Genomic DNA, 26,822 nt, shown 5'->3' on the forward strand with positions numbered 1-26,822 from the left:
TTACATTTTTCAGTCTGTTGAAGTATTGTGATTCTGTGCTGCAATTTTCTCTCTGACAGCAATGGAGATTTGCTTGCCTAGAGGTGACCATACATACAGGTACTTTGTTTTCTATGGGAAGCTGGGCAGCAAAGACAAAGGCTGCCCTTCTGTTTGAACCTCTTTCATCTGTAGGCTGGATTTGTTCAGCTGGATTTCTAAACCTCCTGTGGGTGCTCCCCCTGTCTGTGACAGTGCCAGGGATGCAGGGACCAAAAGAGGCATGGGGCATCTGGAGAAAAACAGAGAAATTGGGTGGGGACATGCTGGAAAACAGGAATTGACCTACTGTCAAAACTCAGAGTTTAAAGAGAAACAATTTTTCTCTGAAACATAATATGCAACTCATTCAATCCAAGGTGAACCTGAAAGTTTGTAAAGTAGAAAGCAAGATAAGAAGAAAATCCCATTCTGACAAGGGCACAGTAAGCAAAAAGATTCCTTGCCAACACTTTAAATTAAAGTGTTGGTCAGCAGCACTGAGTTTTCACTTGTTAAAGAGCCTTTTCTTTCTGCTTTATTATTTTTGTTATCTGACAAAGCATAACTTTAAAGACTAGGAGCCTGCTGGAGACTTTACACAAGGAAAAAGGTCTAAAGCCTGTGTCCCACTCAAAACCTCACCACAGGCAAAATTGCAGTTTTCTTGGGCATAGCAATATCAAGGCTTCTACACCTCAGTGGTACCTGCCCTGAGCAGTGCAGGAATCTCATCAGCTGGAGGCTGAAGACCTCCAGTAGGTGCATTCCTGTGACAGCCACAAAGCATGTACTTGGATTAGCTGCAAGCTACTCCCCCTGCCAGACTTCAACATTTGTGTTGTTCTCTGCCATCCCTGTCATTCCTGTCTGCTCCTCATGGACTATGGAGATTTTGTACCTAGTTTAGCTGTGGATACCTGAATTAGCAGTGAGTTTTGACTGAAGGCACAAACAGTGCCTTCTGCTCGAGGCTTTCTTCAGTCTTGCAGTGAGCTGAGAAAATGTCCTTAACCAGCAGAACACTCAGGTGTGTTATGTCACCGTGACACAGCTTGCTACCAAAATCATGAAGAAATTAAAACACCTTATGTAGGATTTGATGATTGCATTGTGAAGAATCATGGGACAAGCTGAACTGACTAAATGCAAACCAACTCTCAGCTGGTCCAGGCAGCCCCACTTGAAAGTGAAGAGCAGTGAGCTGCAGTCGTTGTCAGTCAGGGTCTATTGCTACAGGGAGAATCCTCAGCCTCTGTGGAAGAAAATCCATAAAATACATTACTAAAGCTACCACTGCTTCATGTATTGCTTGATCAGAGCTTTCTTCAAGATCTATTACCTGCCAAGGCAATTAAAGCTGCTTCACAGAAAAGGTGCAATGGCTTAGCAGCAGGAGCTAATGACTAAACATTAAGACCAAATAAATAAGAATCTCTGGCTTTGGCTCAGAGACCTGAAAAATCATGGCCTTATGGCATTCAGATTCAACCTAACTGGCTGAACTTTTAACATACCATTAAAGCCTGGAGAGTGGTAGGTTTCTACCATGTGACCGACAGAGCTACATGGTCATATAAGGATATGACATGGTCATATAAGGATATGACTATCAAAAAAGCTGATGTAGGCTGTGCTGTCCAGAAACTTCACAAGTTAATGAGTGTCCCTAGAAACTAATGCTAATGATTAGGATACATTAATTGAGTGACCTTGAAATTATCTGTTACTTCCAGCTGGTGCCAGGAAGAATTGAAACAATAGTATTTTGCTCAAGGCAGTAAAAAAAAAAAAAAATCCTAAATACAATCATCTGCAATTTACAAAAAAGTCTAAGCAACATGCTGTTTACATCTATTTTATTTTATTTCTTCAAAGCTGAGTTAAAATAAATCCAAAACCATTTATATGAACAAATAATACATTTATAAAGTTCTGGTACTTACTTAAAGTTTATGTAAGCTTCAATTGGTTACAGAAGTTGAGCATAGGCTTGTATCATTAAGAAAATAAGCAACTTATATATGCTATAGGCAATTTAAGCACGTAAGACAGGATCTGTTATTAGCATTGAGAAACTTGGAATGCTAGTATGATACAAGTGTATGTACTTTATTAGACTTTAGAAATATTCCATTTCAGTTTTTTTTAAAAGGTGATTTTGCTGTCTTAACATAGTGTTCAAATCCTGAGCGTTTGGGGCTGTGGGGAAAGGCAGGGGCTGGGTACAGGACTGGCCACTGCTAAATGACATCATTGGGCTGATGGGCTGGCACAAAAACCCCTCTGGGATGGGATGGGATGGGATGGGATGGGATGGGATGGGATGACAACACTGATATATTTTTCTATGTGCCATGACCTGGTGACAATTCAGGGGGGGGGTAGAGTGCAGAGCAAACAATATCTTTATTTTGAACTGCAAAGGTTCCCGGGATGGAGCTTGCAGTAATTATAGGGAATAAGATTCACTGGAATAATTGTCTGGTAAAATGTTTCTAGATGACAAAGATTTCTGAAGATTTTCCTCTAAGCAAATCTAGGAGACACACATGCTGTGGAGTGCATATGAAAAATTACTTTTATTTAATTTTTTTCTGTATACCAGAACAATAATTTTTATTTCCCTCCATTCAGCATGCATTTTGAAAATTTTTTACAGTTTTTTGTTGAAATTTATCTTTATTGACTCCAAGTGAACTCAAATTGTTGACACAAAGTCAATAATTTATTCAAGTTTCCCCATGAGCTCCAACTGCAGCAGGACTTTTTTATGCTCTTTTTCCCAGAAATGACTTAATAAAATCTGTTTAGTTCAGGCCTTTTGTTCAGATTTGATGAGTTCAGTGGCAGTTCTGGCAGACATCATTTTGACTGTTCAAGGCCTCTTTTCATTGGCAATATCCTCTGATGGGCATCATCATGATATCTATTAGCAAGGGAACACTTTTTGAATGTGCTTTTGATAAAATGCCTGGTAAAAGAGAGAAGGGACTGAAGAACTTTTATTTTACATCTTGTCTTCAGTGTGCCACAGCCCTATAAGGATCAAGTTTCCAGATTCCCACCTACTGAAAATCCCCACATCTGGTGATTTTTATTTTATTGGTTCAGTACCTTTGCCTTTTTTGTGTGTTTCTCATCAGACCATCTTGGGTTTATTAAGCTCCTCTGTTTATTTAGCAACCAGAGCTTGTGCTGTTAACTTTCATCACTGAACATAAAATGGGCAGAGTTCCCAGTTACAGGGATTGCTGAAAGGAAATTGCTTCATCTGAAAAATCTTGTTAGACAACTAGGACAGTGCTGCCGTGGGGTGCACCAGTTTCATCATGAAATACTTTTCTTCCTTTCATCCACTGGCAATTCCCTACAAAGCTGTAGAAAAGCTTTGTGCTATTTTTAGTATTTTTAATTATTAATCTTATAATATAATACAACTTGTAATCTTACAGGTCCAGATGAACTCTTCTTCAGGAGCAGAAAATGTGTATTCTTTGACTACTCATTGGGATAGAGTGACAGTTCACCTGAAAGCAGGTTTGGGATTCTAACAATCCCTGAACTGCAGTCCCTGTGCCTAGTAAGGCTTTTCCTCTGATCTGAAAGAAGTCATTTGGCTTTTCTGACTCACTCTCTCCCCTGTAATTAGTGACTGGGTAGAACCCTGAAGCTTTATGTCTAATGTAGGTTTCATAGGTAGTTATTCAAAAATAAAAATTACAAATCAGTGATTTCTGTGGATTATTTGGGTGAATCTGGTTTCCTTCATCTGATGTGGAACAGAGCCAGTTAGACAAGGCCCATCTATAGCATTTTATGAGTTAACAAAATGAGAAATACACTCTGTAAACTTCTGAATTGTGCAAGAGTTGACGTACAGAGAGGTAGGATTACCATGGAGAAGCCACAGTAAAATTATATGCAAACTATAAATGGCATTCAAATGTCTAGGATGGCAAGACAAAACATCTACTTCCTCTAAACTGATATTGCACTCTTTCTTTCATGTTTTAAACAAACAAATTAAGAAATCCTATTCAGAAGGTGTTTGGCATAGAAGGGATTGTTACTTACATAGTTGATTTGTTATACTAACTTAGTATCTGCTTTGTAGAGGATTCAGTACTCAGCATACACTTGGTAAAATATTTTTCAAATAGAAATTTAGCTAGATTTTTTTTTTAATGCATAGCAGCATCTAATTAACTTACAACAAACCTCTGTTCTTCTGTGTGGTCTTTTATGTCTGTTGTTGCACAAAAGGAAAAGGCCATGCAGGTAAGGAGAATCAGACAAAATAAGAATGAAAAATTCAAGAAAGAAAAATTAATGTAAGATGAAAAAATATTGCTACAACCCCATTGTTTAGTAAGTTCTTCAAGTGATTCAAATAATTGGGTTGGGGGGTTCTGGTTTTTTTTATTAAAAAGTCAGGACTGGGAAATGGGCAGAATTTAACTTCTTGCATAACCTGCAGAGGTAACTGTTAGTAGTTGTTTTGTGGATAAGGGCACAAGCCAAGTGTGAGGGTTTGCCTGGCAGCATTGTGGCTCTGCTCTGCAGAAAGCCAGGGAAGCAGCCCTTGGAATGGCAGTGAGGCAGTGCTTGGATGTGTGCTTTGAACTGCAGCAAAACTTTATCTCTTCTATCACTGCTCCCCTTCTCATGGCACAAACACTTCAATGAAAGAGAGAATTCTCCATCCAATAGATGAGGATGATTAAAAACTTAACCAAAAATGATACTATGAGTCATTACAAAAGGGCTTTTATTGTCTCTCTGGTAAAGTATCATGGGCATTTTCCCTCTCACAGAGCAAGGCATAAGATGATTCAGTTATTCATCCTGAAAAAATAATTTCCTCTCAAGGAGTTAGCGGAACCAAGCCATTGTTGCAGTGCATTTTGCCCATTCGCTAATTTTAAAGCTTATTGTGTAATTTCTGGTTTGCTTAGATGTTAAGAGCAGTTCAAGGATTAATTACTGAAAATGCAATGTCAAAAAGAGCCTACTACTTGCTGAGCTTAGTTAGTTGATGAAATAGTAATTTATTTTCCTTAAAACCCATATAGGCTCTTTTACTTTATTAAATTTTTTATGTTAATTTATAAGCTCTTTGTTTCTCATTTTAACTTTTCCATTAAATCTGGGCTATGGATGCATTTTTTTTCTTAATGCTAAGAGACCATTTGTCAGCTCTTCTACTTTTGAAGTTGTTTCTGTACACTAAGCTCAAAATTTGTAACTAGCTCTTGAGAGTTACAAACTGGAAAGAGCTGAAGCAAGTGTGGCTGAGGTATCAGTTTGCTTCTTTCAGGATCTATATGCTGATGTTGGAGAGTATATAGGGAACAGTCACAGTCAAAAACAATAATCTGAATTTCTTCAATAAGATATTCAAAAATACCTCTGTTATTTTGAACTGTCTGATATATTTTGCTGTGCAGATTATAGGACTAGTTCTAGAATGAGAGAACTGCTGTAAATGTTTTATTGCATGTAAAGATTTCATTTGAATGTGACATATGGTGAAGTGGTGCTATGGAAGTGTCTGAATCATTAATTTCTAGCTTCCGTGCTGTGTCCTTTAAAAGGTCAGTGTGCCCCCATGCCCTATTTTCTCTTTGAGAAGCCCCAGTGCCCAGCAGTCCTGCCTTCCTAAAGCCACTCCTCACCACGGTGTGCTTTTAACGCGACAGGGAGGAACACGCTTACGTGGAGAAGTGCTGGAAGGATGTCAGAGTGGGGGACTTTGTGCAGCTGCAGTGCAACGAGATCGTCCCAGCAGACATCCTGCTGCTCTACTCCTCTGACCAGAACGGGATCTGCCACCTGGAGACCGCCAACCTGGACGGGGAGACCAACCTCAAGCAGCGCCGCGTCGTGACGGGCTTCAGCAGCCAGGTCAGTCTGGGGCATGCAGCCCCAAATGTGCACTTTTGTCTCCAGATATGGCCACTGTGCCACAGCAAGGCCACTGCCCCGAGGGATTTATTTCTGCATGGCAATATTTATTCCTGCATCCCTGGATCTGTTCCTTAAGGACTCTGTGCCTCCGTTGCGCCCGACACACCATGCTCACTTCATGGGCAGGTGGAGGTGTGAGAGCTCAGCTGGGAGCTGCCCTAAGGCACTCTGGGTTGGCAGTTTAATAGGAATTCAAGGTAAATTAATATTTTTTTTTAAGTTATATGTTTGACATCAGTTTGTGATGTACCAAAAAATCACCATTTCTTAAAATCACCGTTTCCTTTTCATAGGCAGTATCATTTCCTTTTTACACTTTAGTGCTATATTCATGTGGCTCATGTTGGATAAACCTGAATTAAACTAGAAAATATGACTTAGGGATAGTTGTTACATTTTCAAGTATCCTTAAAAACACATCAGGGCACTTTTTCAAATAACCCAGAGCAAGTTTAAGGAGTGTGAGGAGGAAAACTTCCATTGGAATCACTCCAGCAGACAGGAAATAAAACCTCACCAAGAATTCTAGGAATTACATTAATTTATTTAGCAATTAGAACCAGTGCCACTAGGAAGATCTTTTGGAGTTACTGGTGTTTGGGACACAGCTGCCAGTGAGCAACCAGGCATCAAATAAAAGCACAACATTTCCATGATCAGTTGAAATCAGGTACTGTACTCCAGTGTTATTTGCTTGTTGTTGAAATGGAAATCACTTTGCAAAGACAATTAAGGGCTTTCTGATATTGTGGCTGCCATAGCACACAGCACATAGCCTTTTCCAGTGCTTTCCAGTGACAATTAAGGTGAGGTTTGGTTCATAAGAAGCACTGGAAATTTTAATATGTAGAGATTTAACAGAAAAACAGTAAACTGGCTACTTAATATTTTTTAAATGTTGCATTTTTGTCATGTACTTCTAATTTACATGGTAGGTTTTCTATCTATTTTTCCTTTTAGAGGAGAAGAGGGTGCTCTATCATTACACAAAGTGGAAACTTTTGCCTCAGTTGTTCATAATGTGTGGAAGTCTTCCATTATATCAGAAAATACCCCTGTGCTAAATTATGCCCCAGACTGCCTATTAATGGTGATTTTCTTTAGACTTTGAGTTGTTACTGAGATAAACTGTATGCCTAGGAATGTCACATTAAGAGGGTGGAATGCCATTCAGGAAGGTCAGAGCTGATAAAACCTCCTGTATCACCCTGCTCCTGTGGTGTGTTTGTGTCAGCAGCGTGCTGGATGGAAAACCCCAGTGCAGGTTTTAATGTGCCAACTCCTTCCTTGCTCTTTGAACTTTGCTTAGTCCTGTGATTTATGAACTGCATAAAACCTCCTCAGATGTAATTCTGCCTATAAAGTGACTCCTTAAACAGGAAGGAAATAAATACATATTAGTTAGTTCTTCAGTTGGGTTAGAACTAACTGGAGTTCTTCAGTTTAGGATGCAAGAAAGGTAGAGAGAAACTATTTACAAGAGCACGAGGACAAGGGAATGGCTTCAAACTGACAACAAGTAGGTTTAGATGAGATATTAGGAAGAAATACTTCCCTTTGAGGGGGTGAAGCCCTGGCACAGGCTGTCCGGAGAAGTTTTGGGTGCCCCATCCCTGGAAGTCTCCAAGGCCAGGTTAAACTGGGCTCTGAATCAACCTGGTCTAGTGGGAGGTGTCCCTGCCCATGGCAGGGGTTGTAACAAGATGATCTTTAAGGTCCCTTCCAACACAAACCATTCTGTGATTCTGTGATATGCTTAGGAATATTGAATACAACTCTCTGTAAAAGACTGAGAGAAAGGATTATTATTTTTTTCTTTTTATGACGCTTTCTAATTTGAATTTTCAAATATAAAATTCTTGTCATCAAAAGAGAAAAAAATTGATACAAGAAATATTATTCTGTACCCCTTTCTATCTAGAAGCCTAATAGTTTTCTTTTTTAGCAATGAACATGCCAGGTGACTTTTGTATCTTCCTGTTTTTCTGTTATACAAATACTTCTAGCAAAACCAAATATGAAGTGATTTTCCTGTTGAGTTCACAGAGTTGAACAAGATTCAGCAGAGGTAAAAGTTATCTCTTAACTGACATTCTAAAAATGCTCAGCCAGATGGGTCAGAAGGTATGCAAAATGCCCTTATATTCCTGAAGATTTTATATTTCCTCCAACAATTTTTTATCATATTCTCTAATTTTTTGTACTTTATATATGTGCATAGTTAAAAAAAGAGGAATATATGTATCATTTATAAAAAAAAAGAACAAGAGAGAGAAAATAATCTAAGAACTAAAGCACAGTGCTCACTTCAGAAAAAAGTAGGGAGGCCCAGTAGCAGATTTGATTTCCAACCTTCCTAAAGGAAGATTTTGTATCAAGTGAGATTCAGTTCTTTTAAAATTCTGTGGCACAGCAATAATTATTTGTTGTAATATCTTTCACAATTCTCACATCCCATTTTTATTACATTTTCTTAATCAAATATCAAAGCTCTGTGTGTTTTTCAGTTCAGACTCAATCAGCACTTATGGCAGTCAAGTACCTCTCACTCTGTCTCCTTTCTGGGCTGTTTCATGCAGTCCAAAGCCCAGGCTGTGCCCTGAACACTGGGGAACTCAAGTAAAATCAAGTGGGACTCAGCTCAACTCCAAACTCCAAGTGAACCCTTAGCCTGAAAAGCTTTGTCTCATTTTGTCTCTCCCAGCAGTATGGCTTTATTCTACTGCCTTCCCTCTTCTGGATTTGTTTATCCACTTTAGGGTTGGGTGAAGGGAGATTTTTGCTGTTAGTCTTGCTTTCAGTTTTCTTTGATTATAATATATTCATTTAAAAGTGTGGTCTCTTTATGTTTATACCATCCTGAACAGTAACATAAGTCTCCTAGCATAATCAAAAACCCAGTTAAATCCTGAAATTATTTTAATTTGAGCTTGCTCCTGGTTGACCACTGTTTTTCTTTTGTAAGTAATCTGAATATTTCACAAAACCATAGAATCCCAGAATGTTTTGGGCTGGAAGGAGCCTTAAATTTCATTTTGTTCTAACCCCTACCATGGGCAGGGACATCTTCCACTATCCCAGGTTTCTCCAATCCCCATCCATCCTGGCCTTGAACACTCCCAGAGATGGGACTGCCACAGCTCTGGGCAACCTGTGTCAAGGCTTCTCCACCCTCACAGGGACAAATTTCTTCCTAATATGTAGTCTAAATCTCCTATCTTTGTTATATTCACTTAAAATGAGGACAGGTGTTTCCACTAATTGGCATCTGTGATGTCTTATTCAATACACAGCATTTTCTTCACCTTTTTTAACCAGTTGTTATTTCAAGAAGAGGAAAAATACTCAGCCCTCCTGAAGCTTTGATTCAGGCTAAAATGTCTTTGTCTCTCCTTCTAGGGCAAGTGCCCCAGCCCTGGTGGTCTAAATTAAGCTTTTTTTAGTGTTTAGAATTCCAAATATACATTGGATCTGAAACTCAGTGTGTTTTCTCTTGCAGGATACTGTGTTTGAACCGGAATTTTTCCAAAACACCATCATCTGTGAAATGCCAAACAATGATCTCAATAAATTCAAAGGTTATATGTAAGTACTTGTTATCCTTAAATACATTTTGGATCTGTACTTTGATATTCCGCTGGGAGGAACTAGTTGGAAAGAGCATATTTTGATGAAATTGATGGTTGTCACTATTATCTATTCCCAGATTCAAAAGTCAATATAAAATGTAGATTGGACTCTGTTTTGTGGCAAGGTAGAACTTCATTTGCAGTTGTTTCATACAAACTATTTTCACAAAGTTTCAGCTGTCTTCAAAACTTAGACATCAGCTCATTTCCATTTGCTCTGATGATTAGACTAAGTTAGATTTTAGATAAATCCTTCCAATTGTTTAAAGGTATCCAGCTGCATGGCTCTAGAATCTTTACATTTACAGCCACAGGGAAAAGGTGTACAAGATCTAATAAACAATACAGAGTTTCTTCTTATTAGAAAAGTAGAAAAAGCAAACATGCATGCAAAATGCTATGGAACCAATGCACTAGACTAGTATAAAAAAGTAGGGTAGGTTTCTCTTTTGTCTTTTTCATTAAATAATTCTGGCATAGACACAACAGCAAATTCAGCAGATTTAACCCCATTTATGAATTATAAGGCAAATTTCTATGTCATGGCTCATGTCTTAAAATTCTCTCACCCTCCAACACACAGCAGCCTTTCCCAAGGCCCTCTTCAGAGCACTCATCAGTCCATGCTTATTCCCACACCACGGCAGAGAATTGTCCAAAGAAAATTCTACTGCCCCAGACCAAATGCATGCCCCGTTGTTATGCAAATAATTCAACTGCATGGGTGTGCCAGCATGCATGCCCCAGCTTTGCTAAATTTACCAGTAGGTAAACTAGGAGTTAATGGCTCTGCAAGAAGCAGTGAGAGTGTTGCACCTGCAGAGCTGCAAATGGCCAGCTCTGGGGCAGAGCAGACCAGAGATTCTCTCCTGTTAGCACTGACCACACCTAATCTGGTTTTGAGGTTGTGCCCTGTAAAATGGTGCCTCTAATAGCAATGCCATTTCTCCTCTGCTGCAATATCTTACAAGGGAAAAAGAGGTCGAGTTTGTATTGATTGTTGGCTGTGGCTGTTGGCTTCAGGGACCACTGGGTATAATCTAAATTGAAGCAATCCCTCCAATTAGCAAAGAGCACTGAGGTTATAGAAATGTAGGAGATATGTCACAAGGAAATGCAAATACATACCCTTGGGACTCAGAACTGGCTTCAAAATATTCAACTCTCAACTGAAAGTCTGTAACAGAAATCTCTTTGGTGAATGCCTATTATCTCACTTGCTTGATGGAACATGGAATTAGCTGCCTTTTTCTCCCTTCTTCAGTAACACAAGAAAGAATTTTTTGAGGAAAATTACTTGCTAAGAGTTAGTGGAGTTTGTCTTTGGTCCACTGAGATTTGAGCTATTTTGTTAACACAAATTATTTGGAGCAGGCTATCTTTTTGTCCATGAACCCCCAATAAATTACTGAGGCTTCATTGCCTTGCTATAAAATAGCAGGAGTACTCTCTGATAAAAATGATAGGAAATAACTTAGTGACATCCATCTGACATGTTCGATCACAGAAAATTCTGTTCAAGGGGATGCAAGAATGCTTTTGTTAAATGAGTTCCCCAAGGCTGAATTTAGATTCCAAGAAAAACAAATTTCTGGCATTATGTTTTTACAATACCACCAGCTGTAGGTTGTTGACACCTACACCTTTTCCCTTGTCTAGTTTAAGATGTGTAATCATGTGCAGCTGCACTTAGACAGTGGACTGTACTTAGCTCTAATATAACACCTAGCCTTGCCCTTCATTTGAGAGATAAGACTGGTAAATGAAGCACAAAATACCAAATAGAAAGTAGAGAGAGATGATTATCCTAGGAAAAAAAGGTCTTTTCCCACCCTGACCTTTGCATAACAAAACAAGACAGGGCATCTGAAACACAAGCTCTCAGCTTTGGTAAAGATCTCAGGAGGGAATAAAATAAAATTCCCTCAGGAGGGAATAAAAGCCGTGGGTAGGGGTAGGTGTGTGCATTAATTTTCAGATGCAAGCAACAAATTGCCTACCTGATGGGGCACCAACATCATGGTTTTCACCAGTTTGTTCTGCAAGCAGAAGGATCTGGTATGTGATGGGGCACCTTTAGCCAGGATGAAAAGTCTTCTATCCAGGATGAGAGGGAGGTTGCTCAGCCCAAAGACTGCTTGAGTGAGCTGAGATTCACAAAGACCTTTGGTGAATGACCAACTCACAGAGGATCTTGCAGGGTGTAGATGTATTCATCTGAACTTCTGCTCATCTTTCTAAAATAAATTTGTCTATAAGAAGTTGCAAAATGTCTCATTTTCTTTTATAAGATATTGAATCTGCCCAATAAGTTTCCAAGTGAAAACAAAACTTGCCTTGTATTGGCATCATGACACACACTATGCTCTTTAAAAGAAAGACTTGGACTTCTCTGTAACTTTTTTCCCCTGAAACTGAGGGAAATAAAAGCAAAAAAAGACCTACAAAATTACTTCAACAGACACACACATGAAAATTTTCCTTAACACTCCATTAAAGCAGGAAAATTAATTGCTCTCTTTGATTGTATTTCTTCTAGGGAGCAGCCAGACCATGAACAGGTAGGTCTCAACATTGAAAACCTCTTGCTTCGTGGATGTACAATCAGAAATACTGAGGCTGCAGCAGGAATCGTTATATATGCAGGTAAGACATACTTTTTATTTAGGTAAATTGAGAATTTCCCTGTAAATATCCTTTAAAAAATAAGTATAGTCTAATATTGCACCATAATTTGATATTTTGTTTAAAAAACTGGTAGTGCACAGAAAAAGTACATAACTTTTTTTTTTTAAGTGAAGGTATCACTCATCCATCTCCAAAGACAGCAAGTCTTGCACTGGGTCTTTGGCAAGTGACAGTGTCCTTGTGCATATCAAATATCTTGTAAAAATATCCAGAGAAGTAAAAAATTGCTCAGGTGTATTTAACCCTCAGCTCTTGCTATATATAATTCCATCTGTCATAAAATCTACACAGCTGCCCTAAGGGAGGTCTCACAGGCTCCTCAGGGTAGAAACTGGAGCAGCTAAAGAGCTAATTAGGAAAAAAAAAAAAAGTCATCTGTGAATTTCATTCATCCATTCAATCTGTGCCAGTGCCAGCACGCAGGAGGCAGTGAGGCAGCAGCTGGAGGTGACAGAAAAGGCAGCAGCAGCACAGGTTTGTGCTGACACAGACAGAGTGTGTCTGTGCAACCATGAACCTCATGCAGGAGACATGGACAAAGAGAGACAGTACTGGGGCACAGATCAAATGCAGCAGTGCCAGGTTCAGCAGTAGGTCAATTCATCTGTTTCTCAGCATCTTTTACCTTTGGAGTGTTACCACTGCTTTTACTCAATGAGCATGATTTATCACTGGCTTTGCCAGCTGTGTCCTCTTCTGCATCAGATAGAGTGTAAATAAAAGTCAATCCAAACACAACAATTAATCCCATTAGCTGTTATTATCTTTCCAGTAGAGTTATATTAACTGGTTTATGTCTAATCAGCAGCAAGGGGTTCAGGGTTGAGCCAACCAAGAGAAAAGAGAAGTCGCACCTTTACAAGAGTCATTTAGCATAGATTAATCTCCACAGCCCAGAATAATTTACCTGACACCGGACTGGTGTCACTATTTCACTATTACACAACTGTTTCACTATCACACAACTGGACTCTAAATGTCTGCAGCTCCCATATGTTTCCAAGGTAGCTTTGCCCTTGTAGATCTCTCATTGTGCATCTCTGTGAACTCCCCATGCAAGGGTGATGCCCAGCGGGGAGGAGAGCCAGATCCAAACTCTGCAATCTTTTTTTTTTTTTTTTATGCAACTACTGTATAAAAATCTCAGTGGGGATCATTGCTGATATAATTGGAGTAATTTATCTTCCCTTCTCCTGTTGCAGTTCCTGATTTTCTTCTGTTTAGTTCAGATTTCCCAGTATGTTCCCTTGACCACCAGCACAGATCCTAACGTGGATCTCTGTTTGCGTTGCTTAAGCTGCCAGTAGAAATTAAAAGTTATTCCCAGACATGGTGGTTTTCCTATGAGTAGGTCTTCGAATCAATTTCCAACTGAGTTCTTATTGTTAATGTCTACATAAAAGTTTTGGGGTTTTTTTTCCCTAAAATTAGACTGGCTTCATTCAGTATCAGCTTCATTTCTAGGGTTCTTTGACATTGATTATACTCTGGTTTTAATCATGGTGTGTGACCTTTTCTGAACAATCACGATCAGTCACATAATAAGATGGCACACTTTCCATTTTTATGACTCTATTACTCCTCGAACTTTCTTTCTAATGGAAGCCTTTGTGAGGAGTACAGCCATCACTTTGTGCAATTGCTTGGTCTGTGCAGTTCTCATCTGACCTGAGGACAGTTATACTTTTCATGGCTACCCAAATTGTTCTACACAAAGCAATAGCACTAAAACACAAAAACTTCATTACAGATAGCCAGTGTAGTTTTGTCATTGTGATTGGGACAGCAGTAAGAAATATATGCGTTTCATATACTAAAGTACCAGAAAGGAGCTTTAGATTAGTCCATCAGCATCTAGAAATAGAGAGACAAGGTACCATCAGGGTGGTAGTGCTTCACAGCATAGGAAATTGTGAGGATTAGAGGAGAAGAAAACAGTTTATTTCTCATATTTCTGATTTTCTGTTCCTTACAAGATTATAGCTGTCTTACAGAAGTGCCCTTTTCCTGATGATCCCCTGAAGTGGAAAGGAATGGTAGAACTGATATTTGGAAAGAAGCTCATCATGATTTCTTCCTGAAATAAATTCATCAACACTTCCTTGAGGGTTTCCTAGGAGGGATTAGAAGGCTTTGGCTTGTTTTGATTTCAATACAAAGCCTTCCATTACACCTGACATAAAAGAAAAGTGAGGAATAAGATTCATGCAGCTGCTGGAGGAACAGAAATGCAAGCAGCAGTGCCCTCCCCTTCAGTGTAGCTCAGTGGTTAAGAGATTTTTCTCACCAAAGGGAAGGCTTGGGGTTTGTTCTGAGTTCTGCCTGTCTGGGAGTGAGCACACATCTCCTGCTTCACAGCTGTACACTGAATGTCTGCCTAAGTGGAGCAAGAGGGTTTGTGCTCATGTGTGAGTTGGAAGGGCAGGAGCACTGGTAGAATAATCTGCTCCCACTGACACAACTCCAGGTTGTGTACATAATCACATATTCATTGGAATAGTAAGCCAGGAGCCCCAGCTCTTGTGTGAATGTCCTGAACATAAGGCTGGAGACTAATTTTCTCTCTAGCTCTCTTCTTAATTAATAACCGCTGATATAAACCTGGAATGAATCCAGCAGGTGAGATTGAACTGCACCTAACTTCCAGTTTTTGCGTTAAATCATTTACCTAGAGAAAGCTAAAAGGCAGTTTGGAAAACATCATCATGCACATACAAATGAAAACTAAATACAAGTCTGCAGGGTCTGTATTTTCAAGAAAAAGGACTGCAGAAATAAACATAAAAGATACAATCAATATAACAACAGATGGTGTCCAGATATCCCAGTTGTGGAGCCACAGTTTAGATAACATTAATAGAATTGAAAAAGTAATTTCTGCTTCTTGACTTCTTGCAGCACTCCTTTTTTCATTACTATTATTATTATTATTATTATTATTATTATTATTATTATTATTACAGCAGCTCAATTCTATCTTACTAAGTTTAAGGATTGTGATTTTTTTATTTCTCATATGACTGTTTTGTCAGCACTTTACAACCAAATAGTGAAAAGCTACATATTATTGGTTTTCATTGACTTGTTAAATTTTATTTAATATGCAAAATGTATCTAGTGGCTTTTGAATTGCTGCTGAAAAATATTCAAATGTGGGCTTCAGGAATCTGTATAGCACCTAAACAATTTGTTCATAAAATGCAAAAATATAATACTATTGCTATTTTTCTTTTTCTTCTTCTGGATATTTGGATTTTGATAATTTATATAAACTATATGATCCTACTAAATTTGCTGTTATTGGGACAGAAAAATGTATATGACAGCTGAAACCTGTGATATAATGGAGGTTTTTGGTAAACTACAAGATTTAGACTCTGATGTAGTCAGACCAATAGGAAGATGGACAAGAAAAATTCTGAATGTCAACATTAGTCAGCCTGCTCTCATTTGAGGAAAGAATACTTTTTAAAAAATGAAACTAAAATGCAAAATATTACATGAAGATGATAATATTCACTTGTGTTTTGAAGGTCACGAGACGAAGGCCATGCTGAACAACAGCGGTCCTCGCTACAAGCGCAGCAGGATAGAGCAGAGGATGAACAGGGATATTTTCTTATGTGTGGGACTCCTGTTTGTGATGTGCCTTGTTGGAGCTGTAGGTATGAAGCACTAACAAAAATCTATTTCCCAAATGGTGATTAAAATTGATGTTACAGACATGAGTGAGATCTACAGCTGAATGCTCTTGGGGTCTTTAGGCTCCTTAGCCTTTCTAATAGGTGAGTTAAAATGGCAAATATGAGCAATTCAGATGAATAAAATATGGCTATAAATGTTTCAGATGAGATTCATCCTCACCATGGTATCATACATGTAAAGCAAGAGAAAGCCATCCTGTGACTGCATTGTAGGAATCAATTTTTTGTCAGCTGAGATCTTTCCTCCTTCCTGAGTGCTTCTTGAGGGGGTGGGTTTTCCAAGAGCAAAAGTAAAATGATTTTGCTTTACTTTCATTTCAGTAGTGTCTTCTGTAATATGTTTGGGAGTGGTCTAAAACAGAGAGACACAATTTAGAGCCCATGAGCTGCTCATAACTAATTCATTCAGTTTACATCCTCCACAGCTTCCTTCACAAAAGCCCCTTTACATCAGGCTGTGAAATGGAATAATTGTTTATGTTGGAATAGCCTGCATTTTTCTGAGGTCCTTGCAGGTGAGAACATGTGAATTTAGTAACTGGTATTTGTTAACTGACTGGAGTTTACTGGAGTGGTAATCTCAAAAATATCATTTTCACTGTATGCAAGCACTTGCTCGCCTTCCAGCTGTGATTGCAATCTGTCCCAGGCAGGCCAGAATTAACAGGATCTCCTTATTCGGAGCAAAGGACCAAATTTTATGTGTACTGACTTTTGAATGGGGCAATGCTTTAGGGAGATAACAGGGGCTCCCATGAGTCCCTTTTTCTTTTAATGGATTTTGTTTCAGTGACAACCTGTTTAGTGCTACTGCTCTGATTAAGTGACAGTCAAATCAAGTTTTCCTGTGCCTGCCCTGGAGATATGTGATGTGACATACCAGTCAGTCATCAGGTGTAATACCATGGGAAGTAAGGACCATCCAAAATAGAACAACTGAACTGACTTGATTACTTCTTTAGTATTACTGCTTCATGTTGCAGTGGGACTTTTGGCACCAAAATGGGATTTCAGTTTCACAACTGAGCTCTATGTGAGTCAGAGGTTTTATTTTCCTTGTTCTCTGGCTGCTGTGATGTGGATTTAGAGACTTGCCTTGTCTGGTGTGTTGGGGCTCTTGAGTAATAAAGTCCTTCAATTTAAAGTTAAAAGAATTCTCAGATGAAAAAAAAAAAAAATCGGCCTTTAAAAGTAATTTATCTGATCAGGTTAAAAAACAAATATTCTAAATGAAACAAGAAAAATGGTAAAAAGTCCATTACCTTTCAGCCATCCAAAATGTCCAGAGGCTCTACCATGAGTTCTTGCTTTGCAGCCTTGTCTGAATGTAGGGTTCTAGGAAAAAGTATCACTGGTGGATCAGTTATCAGGCTCGTTCTTGCACACAGTGATAAAGTGGGGTAAGAAGTGCCTTGAAGAACAGAATTGTCCTTGTTCAGATGTGACTGTGGTTTGAAGCAGCCAAAGAGGATTGCTGAAATAATGTGATTGTTTTCGGCAGCATTTTAGTAGGCAGATGCTGCAAAACAACTGCTCAGTTAACTGGTGCTAATGGAAGTTTTAATTGAGCTGGACTGATAGATGTTTTTGGCATCTGGACAAATGATGTAATGAGGGGAACCAAGTTGTTTGCCTTAGCTCTGTGGGAAGCTTCTGATGCTGTAAATTTAGTAATCTCCTTGATAATAGTTTATTTCAATAAGGACAGTATGGAAAGTGGTAAAACAATTGTGATGGGATGTTGTTAAGTCCTGCAACAGAGGCTTTGTTGTAGCAGTGCAATGATATCTACTGGTATTTAAAACACAGAGGAAGAAGAAGTTTGAGATACGATTTAATGGAAGGAATGTAAAGATGAGCAGCCTAGACTGAATTGAGAGGATTTGTCAACTCTTAGCAAAGACAGATTGAAATCAAGAATGGTCAGGGAGAATAAGAAATATTTTAGTTTGCCTATATACAAAGGTTCTAAGGATTACCTCTGTGAGAGCACTGAGGATTTTTATGGATAGGTGATAGAGATGGAGTCTTCCAGTGGGGAAACACAGAATGAGAAAAGATCTGTGCAGAGCTAAGAGACATGGGAAGCACCTGATGAAGCAGAGGTGAATGAAAATATCCTTGAATACTTATTTCTCACTAGGATATCAAATATGTGCATGTGCTACGGAGCTCTGCAAGTGCTTTGCATTCTCAAAAAGATTTGCAGCATTGCTTGGGGAGCATTGTTTTGGAAATTTCTCTCTGTTTTGTTAGCAGAGCAATCCATATCTGCACATTTCAGAAGCTTTGTCACTCACTCCACGATTTCAGTCTTGTATCTCATTCCTGCAGGGCATGGCATTTGGACAGGAAAGTTTTGGGAGCATCCACCTTATGATGTCCCAGATTGGAATGGAAATTTTGTGGCTCCCATTCTTGCCGGTTTCTTCATGTTCCTGACAATGATAATCCTGTTGCAGGTAAAACACAAAAACCTCTCTGTAACCTTCAAGGAAGAAGCTACTCAACATTTAGTATAATCACTAATGAACAATTAATATCAATTAATAGCTGTGCAGTGCCTTCTTAATCCTATTTGAAAATATTCCTAGGAGTGTTTCAAATCAGCCAAGTGTGAAATATTTTTTTTTCTTTCTTTTTTTTGTTTCTAACTAGATTTTTTTAATTGCTATTGAAACCCCACAAGGATATAGATAGGAAACACATGTATAATATCTTTAACTCAGAATATCTAGCAGATTCAAAAAAGATATTTACATCCAAATGCTAGCTTTTTTTTTTTTTTCTGTGCCTATATCCAGAATTCCAAAATAAGAAGGCCACTTAACATCTCAGAAAAATAGTGAAACAAAAATTGCCAATCTGCCAGTGGGGAATAATAATTAGGTATGGTTCATCTGGTCTAGGAAAGAAGCTAAATTAGAAGTAGGATGCTTGTATAGCTGAGTGCGATTAAGCCTAATTGCAAAATAATATCTTATTGGGTGAGGAGAAAAATTACATTTTCTTTTCAGGTTTCTTGATGTCAGTGCTGAAATTTAAATGGACAGAATTTCTTTAATATGAACAAAATCTGAATATAACTTTCAGAGCTGCTCAGAGATTCCTTGAGGGATTATTCTTCATTACTGAAACAGAATATTTGTGCATCTTAAGAATTCATTATTATTTCAGGGCAAGGAAGATTGTAAGTGAGAAATGTGTGCAAAGTAATGGTTTGTGAAACTTTTCTACACTAAGAGTCTGTGCTAGTCCATCCTTTTAGAGTTTCAGAAGGGTAAGAGCAAGCTTGATCCTATGTCCAGAAAATGTGCTTTGTAGGGGCATCCTCTGAAAGACCCACCTTTGAATTTAGTACTCTAGGAGTTTAGTCTGAAGTTTGCCACTTACCCGTTTCTCCATTGCTATTGTGTGCAGTATTTCTTTTCACCCCTGAATTATTATTCATCAGCCCTAAAATATATCTCTAGGAGGAACTGTTTCTTTGGAAATCATTAGTATGCCGTTGCCAGGACATTGCTGATAGGAAAGCAGTGAAATTTATCTCACCCCTCACTGAGAATTTAAACTCTCTTTCAGATTTTAATCCCCATATCTCTTTATGTGTCAATTGAGTTCGTAAAACTGGGCCAAGTCTTCTTAATTCACAACGACATTGACCTGTATGATGAAGAAGCAGATTTGCCCATCCAGTGCCGTGCCCTCACTATTACTGAAGACCTTGGTCAAATCCAGTATATCTTCTCAGACAAAACTGGGACACTAACAGAAAACAAAATGGTATTCCGACGCTGTATTGTTGATGGAATTGAGTTTTCCCATCAGGAAAACGGTGAGAGACACTTTTTTATATTTGCTTTTTTTGTCTGAGCAATTAAATGTAATTAATTTAAATATTAATATCTAAACATATTGAGCTTTCTGATTGAATGTAGTGTTTTGTGGAATAGTCACTTTTTTGTGAGGGACTGCTGTTACAGAGCTTCACAAAAATGAAGGTGTTTAAATGATTCAGAAGTCATATGGGAAATGTTTTCTAGATCCCTCTGCAGGCACCTCCAGGATTTGCTCTGCATTCAGAGAGAACACTTTCATATCTAAATGAACACCAGACAGCCTTTTATAAGCTCACAAACTGATACTAGTTAATATTTAAACTCTCTGGGTCCAAAAGTAATTATTTCCATGACTATGTAAACGTACACTTGTGTGTGATATGAAAAATACAGGTACTTTTTCCTGGAGCGGATCCTGGCTGCAGTCCGGATCTGAGAGATCCTGGCACGCGGTCTCTGAATTCATGGCGCTGACTCAGGCCCCTTCTTCGTCATTGCTCCCGTGCTCTGTGCAGTGGAAAGGATCCTGTTAAACTGGCAAGCAGCTGCCAAAAAGATGTTTGTGTTCTGTGACTGAAAACACTAGCAGATTTGTGGAATACCATATTTCACTCTCCTGTTCCAACTGCAAAAAGCAGCTGAAGAGACAAAACATTAAGAGAAGCCCATAAAAGTGACTGAACACTTCAAAAACACATTTTTATTTTCTTACAATAACAACAGTGGCAATTGCCAGAAAACTGCTGGACAGTGGGCAGTGAAATTTTTCTGGCGATTGCTTTTGCAATGTTTTGGCTTTGGTTTAGTTTGTTTCAGGTTTTTTAACCGATCAAAGAATTCCTCCCAAACAATGAAAAAAGAAAGAACCGGAATCAGAGGTAAGGTTCCATTTTTCTTTTCCAGACAGGCGACTGAGAACGCAGAAAGCGTTAGAAGTAGACCACGAGGACTTCACAAAGCTCCATCACTTCACTCTTCCTGCCGTGGGCAGGGCGGCGGGCGGCGGGCACGGCAGCGCCCGGCCCCTGCGGCGGTGCCAGAGCGAGCGCGGCCGGGCCGGGGGCCGCGCGGGCGGCGGGCGCCTCGGCGGCCAGGCCCCGGTGGCCTTCAGCAGCCCCATCGTGAGTACAGCGCTGCCCGCCGCCCCTTCTGTGCCTTGCGACGCAAAACAGAAACCTTAGACTCAGGAGGTTCAGATGTGCCGCCTTAGAAGAAGTCTTAGATTGATGTGAAGGGAAGGTACACAGACACTGAACAGAAAAATCACACACTTATGTTTCTATAGAATACCCTTAAGTAAGAAACTGTGTTAGATTAGATGGTGAAGGGTTTTATAGTGTAGTAATGTTATTGTAATAGAATAAGCTAAGAGTTTAGATTTTATAATAGAGTTATATGTGTGTACATGTAATAAGACCTTCTTGGACAAAAGTATCCACATTGCAGTAGAAAGAAGTAAAGGTGACAGGTCAGAAAAGCCAAACATGCTCTGTGGTGACTGTCCTTTGCATTAGAAAGTTATATACTGTCTTGCAACAAAGAACTTGTGGCCATCTTAGACTATGGCCAACTATTTGCTGTCTTGTAACTCTCATGGCCTTTGAGACTGATGTTATCTAAGCAATAAAGGCTTAGGTTGATCATGGTCCCATCCTTTTGATTAATGAAAAAACAGCCACAGAAAGCCAACAGGTAGAGAGGAGAAATCCAAGCCTTGCTGGAGCTAAGAGAGGGAAGGGGGAGACAAAGAATCAGACTCCTCAACTGGAGCATGCAGGCTGCAGTCAGGGGGGAGCAGGATTTAGGTCTGAAGCTTCCCAAATTCACAAACAGCCTAATTAAAGTCAGACTGTTCTGCTCTTCTTGAAAGTATTTTAACAGACATTTCATATAAGGCTTTTGTGAACACTAAAAGGTCATACACTTTCAAAATTAGAATTCCAATTAAAATTAAAGGCCTGGAGAACCCATCCAAATCTTTTTATTTTAAAAAGTAGTCTAATAAATGCAGAATTCTCAGAACTTTATTTGCTGCAGATAAGATCCTACTTATCTCATTCAATTCTGCTGTCATGAAGTAAGTACCACTCAGAACTCCAACTGTTCTTGGAATATGGGAATTCTGTAAGGTCTTATCCTAGTGTTTCCAGCCCAAACCTCATGAGTTGCTGAGAACATCTCTGTGGATTCTTGAGAACCCATGAGCCATGATTTCTGAGACCTGCTTATAGGTCATGACTATTGAAGGATGATAAATAAATTTTTTTGCCATTATATTTTCCAATTGCATTTTTTACTGCCAGGAATTTTCTTTTTCTTCTAGAAATAAACATTTTTTTTAATTCACTGTGAAGCAATAGCTGAGGAACTAGTATCAAATACCTCTGTTGTAGAAGAACATTAAGCTGCTATTTTGGAAATAACCAGCCTTAGCTGCTCATAGGTGTCACTCTATCTGGATAAATTGTTTTAATGCCCTATGGCAATTGTGAAGATGCTGTAAAATTCGAGACATTTAGATATTGCATAGAGCCTGCCCTGTATGACCTTTAAATGAGACATAGTACTATCCTTTGCCACCTGAGCCAATTCCCTATTAATAAAATGGGAATAATACATTTTTGGTGTCTCTATAGTTCCTGCCCTTTGGAACTTGTATCACCTCATCTGATGCATTTTTACTCTGCTACAAATCTGCAGCACCCTGAGTACTCCTGGTATACAGAGTGTGCTTGTAGACCTGTGTGTATGTCAGCAGACAGAAGTTTGTAAGAAAAATATATCTTTCAACAATGGAACACGATAGAAAATTAACATTTACTCTCTCTGCCTTTAGGAGTTCTTACAAACTGAGAGAGTGACAGTACATTTCCTTCTAGATTTAATAGTTCAAATAAGTAGTGCCTTGGTATTAGAAACATTTAACAAAGATTTTCATCATCCCATGATCATCAGGTTTTCATGCCATCAAGGAGAAGAAATGCTATCAAGTTAATGAGGAAACCTTAAACCTTAAAACTGAATGGCACTAGACATTTTATATCAGCATTTTCACTGACAAAATTGTTAACACTGAAAAGGTGGCAAATTTAAATGATCATCATTAGTGCTGTTTTATTCAGTTTTCTTTTTTACTTGATTAGGGTTTTTAATATATGTTCAGGCTGAAAATCCAGGTCAGTGCTGTTTTAACTTAATGTGAAAAAGAAAATGAGAAAAATTGTTCTGATAAATATTGATTTTTTTTTTAATATAGTTTGGTTTTTAAAACCTGTCTCTGAGGCCACAATTAGCCTGTCAATTTTCGATTTTTCCAGAGGAAACTTTTGAGTTCAGAAAGCTGCTGAAGTGAAATGCCCAGTAGTACATTGTCCTTTTTGGCAAGAACTTGCAGCAGACATTGAGGATATAGATGAAAAACAAATTGAGTGGGATGGAGACAGATAGGAGAGATGAGATACACATGTAATAATTTGGTGTTTGTGATGTGTTCATTCTAATTGTGGCAATGCATGAAGAAATTGGATGAAAAATTGTACAAGGTGTCGGTGAGATTCTAATCTTTCATGTTTCAAATTTCATAGAATTCCCAACATAACTATTTGACGTAACTGCTTGGACAGTTATATCTGTACACGTGTTTTTCATTGGAATTGTCCTGTTAAGCTATTTGGGATTGTTCTGTGTACAAAGCACGGCATTGGCACAGTCCTGTCACCCACAGACTACTGCAGTGCAATATTGTGAAATGGTTTCTTAAAATCAGCAGCTTTAACTTTTCAGCCTCTGAGTCTTTTTAGTAGACCTAAGAAGATAACTAAAAAATTATTAGCATCTTTTTGTTTGTTAGAGAAAGGACTGCATCAATACTGCAAACATGTCCCTGTATGTGAAGTAAAAACATATTAAAATACCGAGCCAGAAGAACCAGAGCTTTCTGCAGCAGGAATGTGCAAATCCTTGGTCCAGTTTTGGATTTCAGTTCAGCTGCAAAATGAGCAGTAAATTCATTTGCAATTATTAGGATTATTTAAGAACTGCTTGTCACTTTAGCAAGCAGGAGATGGAGTGTAACATTCAGCTCAGCACAGCTAAAAAGGTGCTTGGCTGATTTCTGTTCCATGTTCACAGAACTTGGGAAAACTGTGCCAGATGGAATGAGGTGAGGATAATAGCTGAGGTGAGCTAGAAAGCAGCTAAATAACTTTGGCATTTCCTTAAAGAAAGCAAGCCAAAGTGTTGGTTCATGAGAAGACATCTTTTAAATTTGGAATTCCTTCTTAAATATAGGCCTGAATTTAATCCAAACCAGATTCTGCTAACATAAAATTTCTATTAAAAGTAATAGTCCCATAGCTCTACATCAAATTAAATTGTAGGGAAGTGACATTGTTAAGTAGTTTGGCTTGCAAATTTAGGTAAAAAGAGAGTGGTAGTAAAATTACAGAAACATTTCAGGAACAAGTAAATATGTATGTATTTATTTATTCATTTATTTATTGCAAAAACTGAAGAAGAAAAGTTTGAGAGCACTCTTCTTTCTGGGTGAAAAATGAAACTGCTCTGGAAACAAAAAGTGATACTGCTATAACTAAACCATAAGCACAAAATGTTCTCTGTTGAAATAACTATCAGCTTCCTCACCAAACTGGGAGAACCCAAGTATACATTCTCCTGGAATGCCCTTTAGTTCAGGAGTCAGCAGTTTCCAAGTTAAAGGATATAGTATAGATTTTTCTGATTTTTAGATCTCAAAAGAAATAAAATTCTGAGATCGTCTTCCTTTTGAAGATGCATTTCCTTCTAATTATCTAGTTATGCAGCTTTTTGAAAGACATCTTTTTTCCATAGATGTTAAGTACAAAAGGCATTTTCTAAGTCTAAATTTGAGAAGTCTATGAAGTTGCCAGTTATTCCTTGAGGACAAGGGTAAATGAAAATAATCCTCACTAAATAATTTCTCTTCCAGGAAAAGGACGTGACTCCTGATAGCAGGCTGCTGAGGCAGGTGCGAGAAGCTGCCCTCCAGACTGAAAGTTTTTCTCCTTTTATACATATGAAGACTTCCACATCCTTTACTGACTTTTTTCTTGCTCTTGCCATTTGCAATTCAGTTCTGGTCTCCACAGCTACTGCGCCAAGACAAAGGGTAATCTAAATACATGAGGAAAATGGATCATTCCCATTTAACAACATAGTGTCCAGTGAACACTGAAGTAGTGAAAATTGTTTGTTTGAGAGTTGTCCTCTAGTTCCTTTACATTTTCTGTAATATCTACTGCTTCCATGCCTGTGTATTCCTTCCTAGCTTGTCTTCTTATGTTTGATGAATAGCTAAGGCTACCACAGGATCTGCACTTTTTCTTTTAGATTTTGTATTATATATGCTGTAAGAAGTTTGTTAAACACACTGGGTATTCTCTGATCTGCCAGGCAATTGACAGAACTACAAGGGCTTCATTAGATCTTTGCTTCAGAGGAAGAGATACAAATTTGGATGCTATCTCACATATGACTTCTTTATCAAATCCTTCCACTACAGTTAAATGGCAGAAGAGGGGGAAAAGGGAAGCTGCAGTTGTTGCTATTGTCATTTAGAGGCAGAAAAGTAGAGAGAGGTTTTGAGAAGGGTCTTGATGTTCACATTTATTTATTTTTAACCTTTGCTTTTCTAATATTTCTAGGTCACAATCCCACCACCAATAAAACCTTCAGGAATCACCCTAGAAAAGATTCATCAGATATTTCAAAGACTAAAATTAGCAAGCCTTAGTCAATCTTTTTCATCATCTCAGTCTAGCTCACAACTTGGTGCCAGCTTCAGTGCAAAGAACACCGAGGAGCCTCTTGCTGTGCTGGAGAGTTGTGACAATGAAAACGACAGCTCTGCCAGCAGTGGAGGCCAGGAACTCCAGGACAAGGGCAGCACAGAGATTGGCACTGCTTCCTTGGATGAAGTTTTTAGGTCTGCAACCAACACTTCTCTGCCAACAGACTTTTGTTACGAGGCTGAGAGCCCAGATGAGGCAGCTCTGGTCTACGCTGCCCAGGCCTACGGCTTCATCCTCGTGTCGCGGACGCCCGAGCAGGTCACTGTGCAGCTGCCACAGGGCACGCTCCTGACCTTTGATATCCTCTACACCTTGGGGTTTGACTCAGTCAGGAAAAGGATGTCTGTAGTGGTGAGACACCCTCTAACCAAGGAGATTGTTGTCTACACAAAAGGTGCTGACTCTGTAATAATGGACCTGCTGGACAACTCCACCAAAGGTAATTAGCCGGAGAGCTTTTCCTGTTGTGTCTCCTAACAATGGATGCTGTAGTCTTTTCTGCATGGAATATTATATCTAGATATTAGGAATATAAAGAAAGAATAAGCTTTTTCTAGTATTATCCTTTCAGATCAGAACTGAGATACTTATTCTACTTCAGAAGTGCTTAGAATATGGAATGGGATAATTAAAATTCACTGATAATACTAACCCAAGGGGATTGTGTACTCTGCAATAATACTGTCATAAGGGCCTGACCGTTCTTTTTCAGGTTGTCAGCAAGAGTTCTGTAATATTAATAAAAAAACCCACAAGTGATGTTATCTTAAAGGAAACAGGAGTTTTTAGCAAGATTTCAGCTTCTGCACAGCCAATACTTTTGAGCTTTTCAAGAACTTGGTATTATAATGGAATCCACTTTTCTCCAATGCCCACTCTTTTTTAATCTTAGGCCATTAGATCAAAAATTATCTGTACTTAAAATATGGGATCATTTCCTTGTGTTTCACAGGTGACATTAGCTCAGACAAGAGACTGAAACGAATAAAAGAAAGAACACAGAAGCATCTGGACTATTATGCCCATGATGGACTCCGAACTCTGTGCATAGCTAAGAAGGTGGGAGAGCACCAGGTTCCATATATGTCAACAGAATTGCTAGAAAAATGCAGTGGTTATAATTCTGCTTCAGACAACCAGCCA

The 26,822-nt window shown here is 38.7% G+C and overlaps 1 protein-coding gene across 20 annotated transcripts in view; it reads left to right on the top strand.

Moving 5' to 3' along the window:
• ATP10B (ATPase phospholipid transporting 10B (putative)) overlaps positions 1-26,822 on the top strand; it is a 227,591-nt gene that overhangs the window by 186,204 nt on the left and 14,565 nt on the right. For all 20 annotated transcript variants that reach the window (XM_085591030.1, XM_085591032.1, XM_085591039.1 and 17 more), the window contains 10 exons: positions 5,721-5,925; positions 9,488-9,573; positions 12,157-12,263; positions 15,839-15,970; positions 18,344-18,471; positions 19,592-19,844; positions 20,752-20,969; positions 24,818-24,997; positions 25,533-26,118; positions 26,632-26,738. In XM_085591030.1, the coding sequence (XP_085447156.1) occupies positions 5,721-5,925; positions 9,488-9,573; positions 12,157-12,263; positions 15,839-15,970; positions 18,344-18,471; positions 19,592-19,844; positions 20,752-20,969; positions 24,818-24,997; positions 25,533-26,118; positions 26,632-26,738 (2,002 nt within the window). The remainder of the gene's footprint in view (positions 1-5,720; positions 5,926-9,487; positions 9,574-12,156; positions 12,264-15,838; positions 15,971-18,343; positions 18,472-19,591; positions 19,845-20,751; positions 20,970-24,817; positions 24,998-25,532; positions 26,119-26,631; positions 26,739-26,822) is intronic.

The sequence above is a fragment of the Lonchura striata genome, chromosome 13 (genome assembly GCF_050655825.1).
Source record: "Lonchura striata isolate lonStrDom1 chromosome 13, ASM5065582v1, whole genome shotgun sequence".
NCBI lineage: Eukaryota > Metazoa > Chordata > Aves > Passeriformes > Estrildidae > Lonchura > Lonchura striata.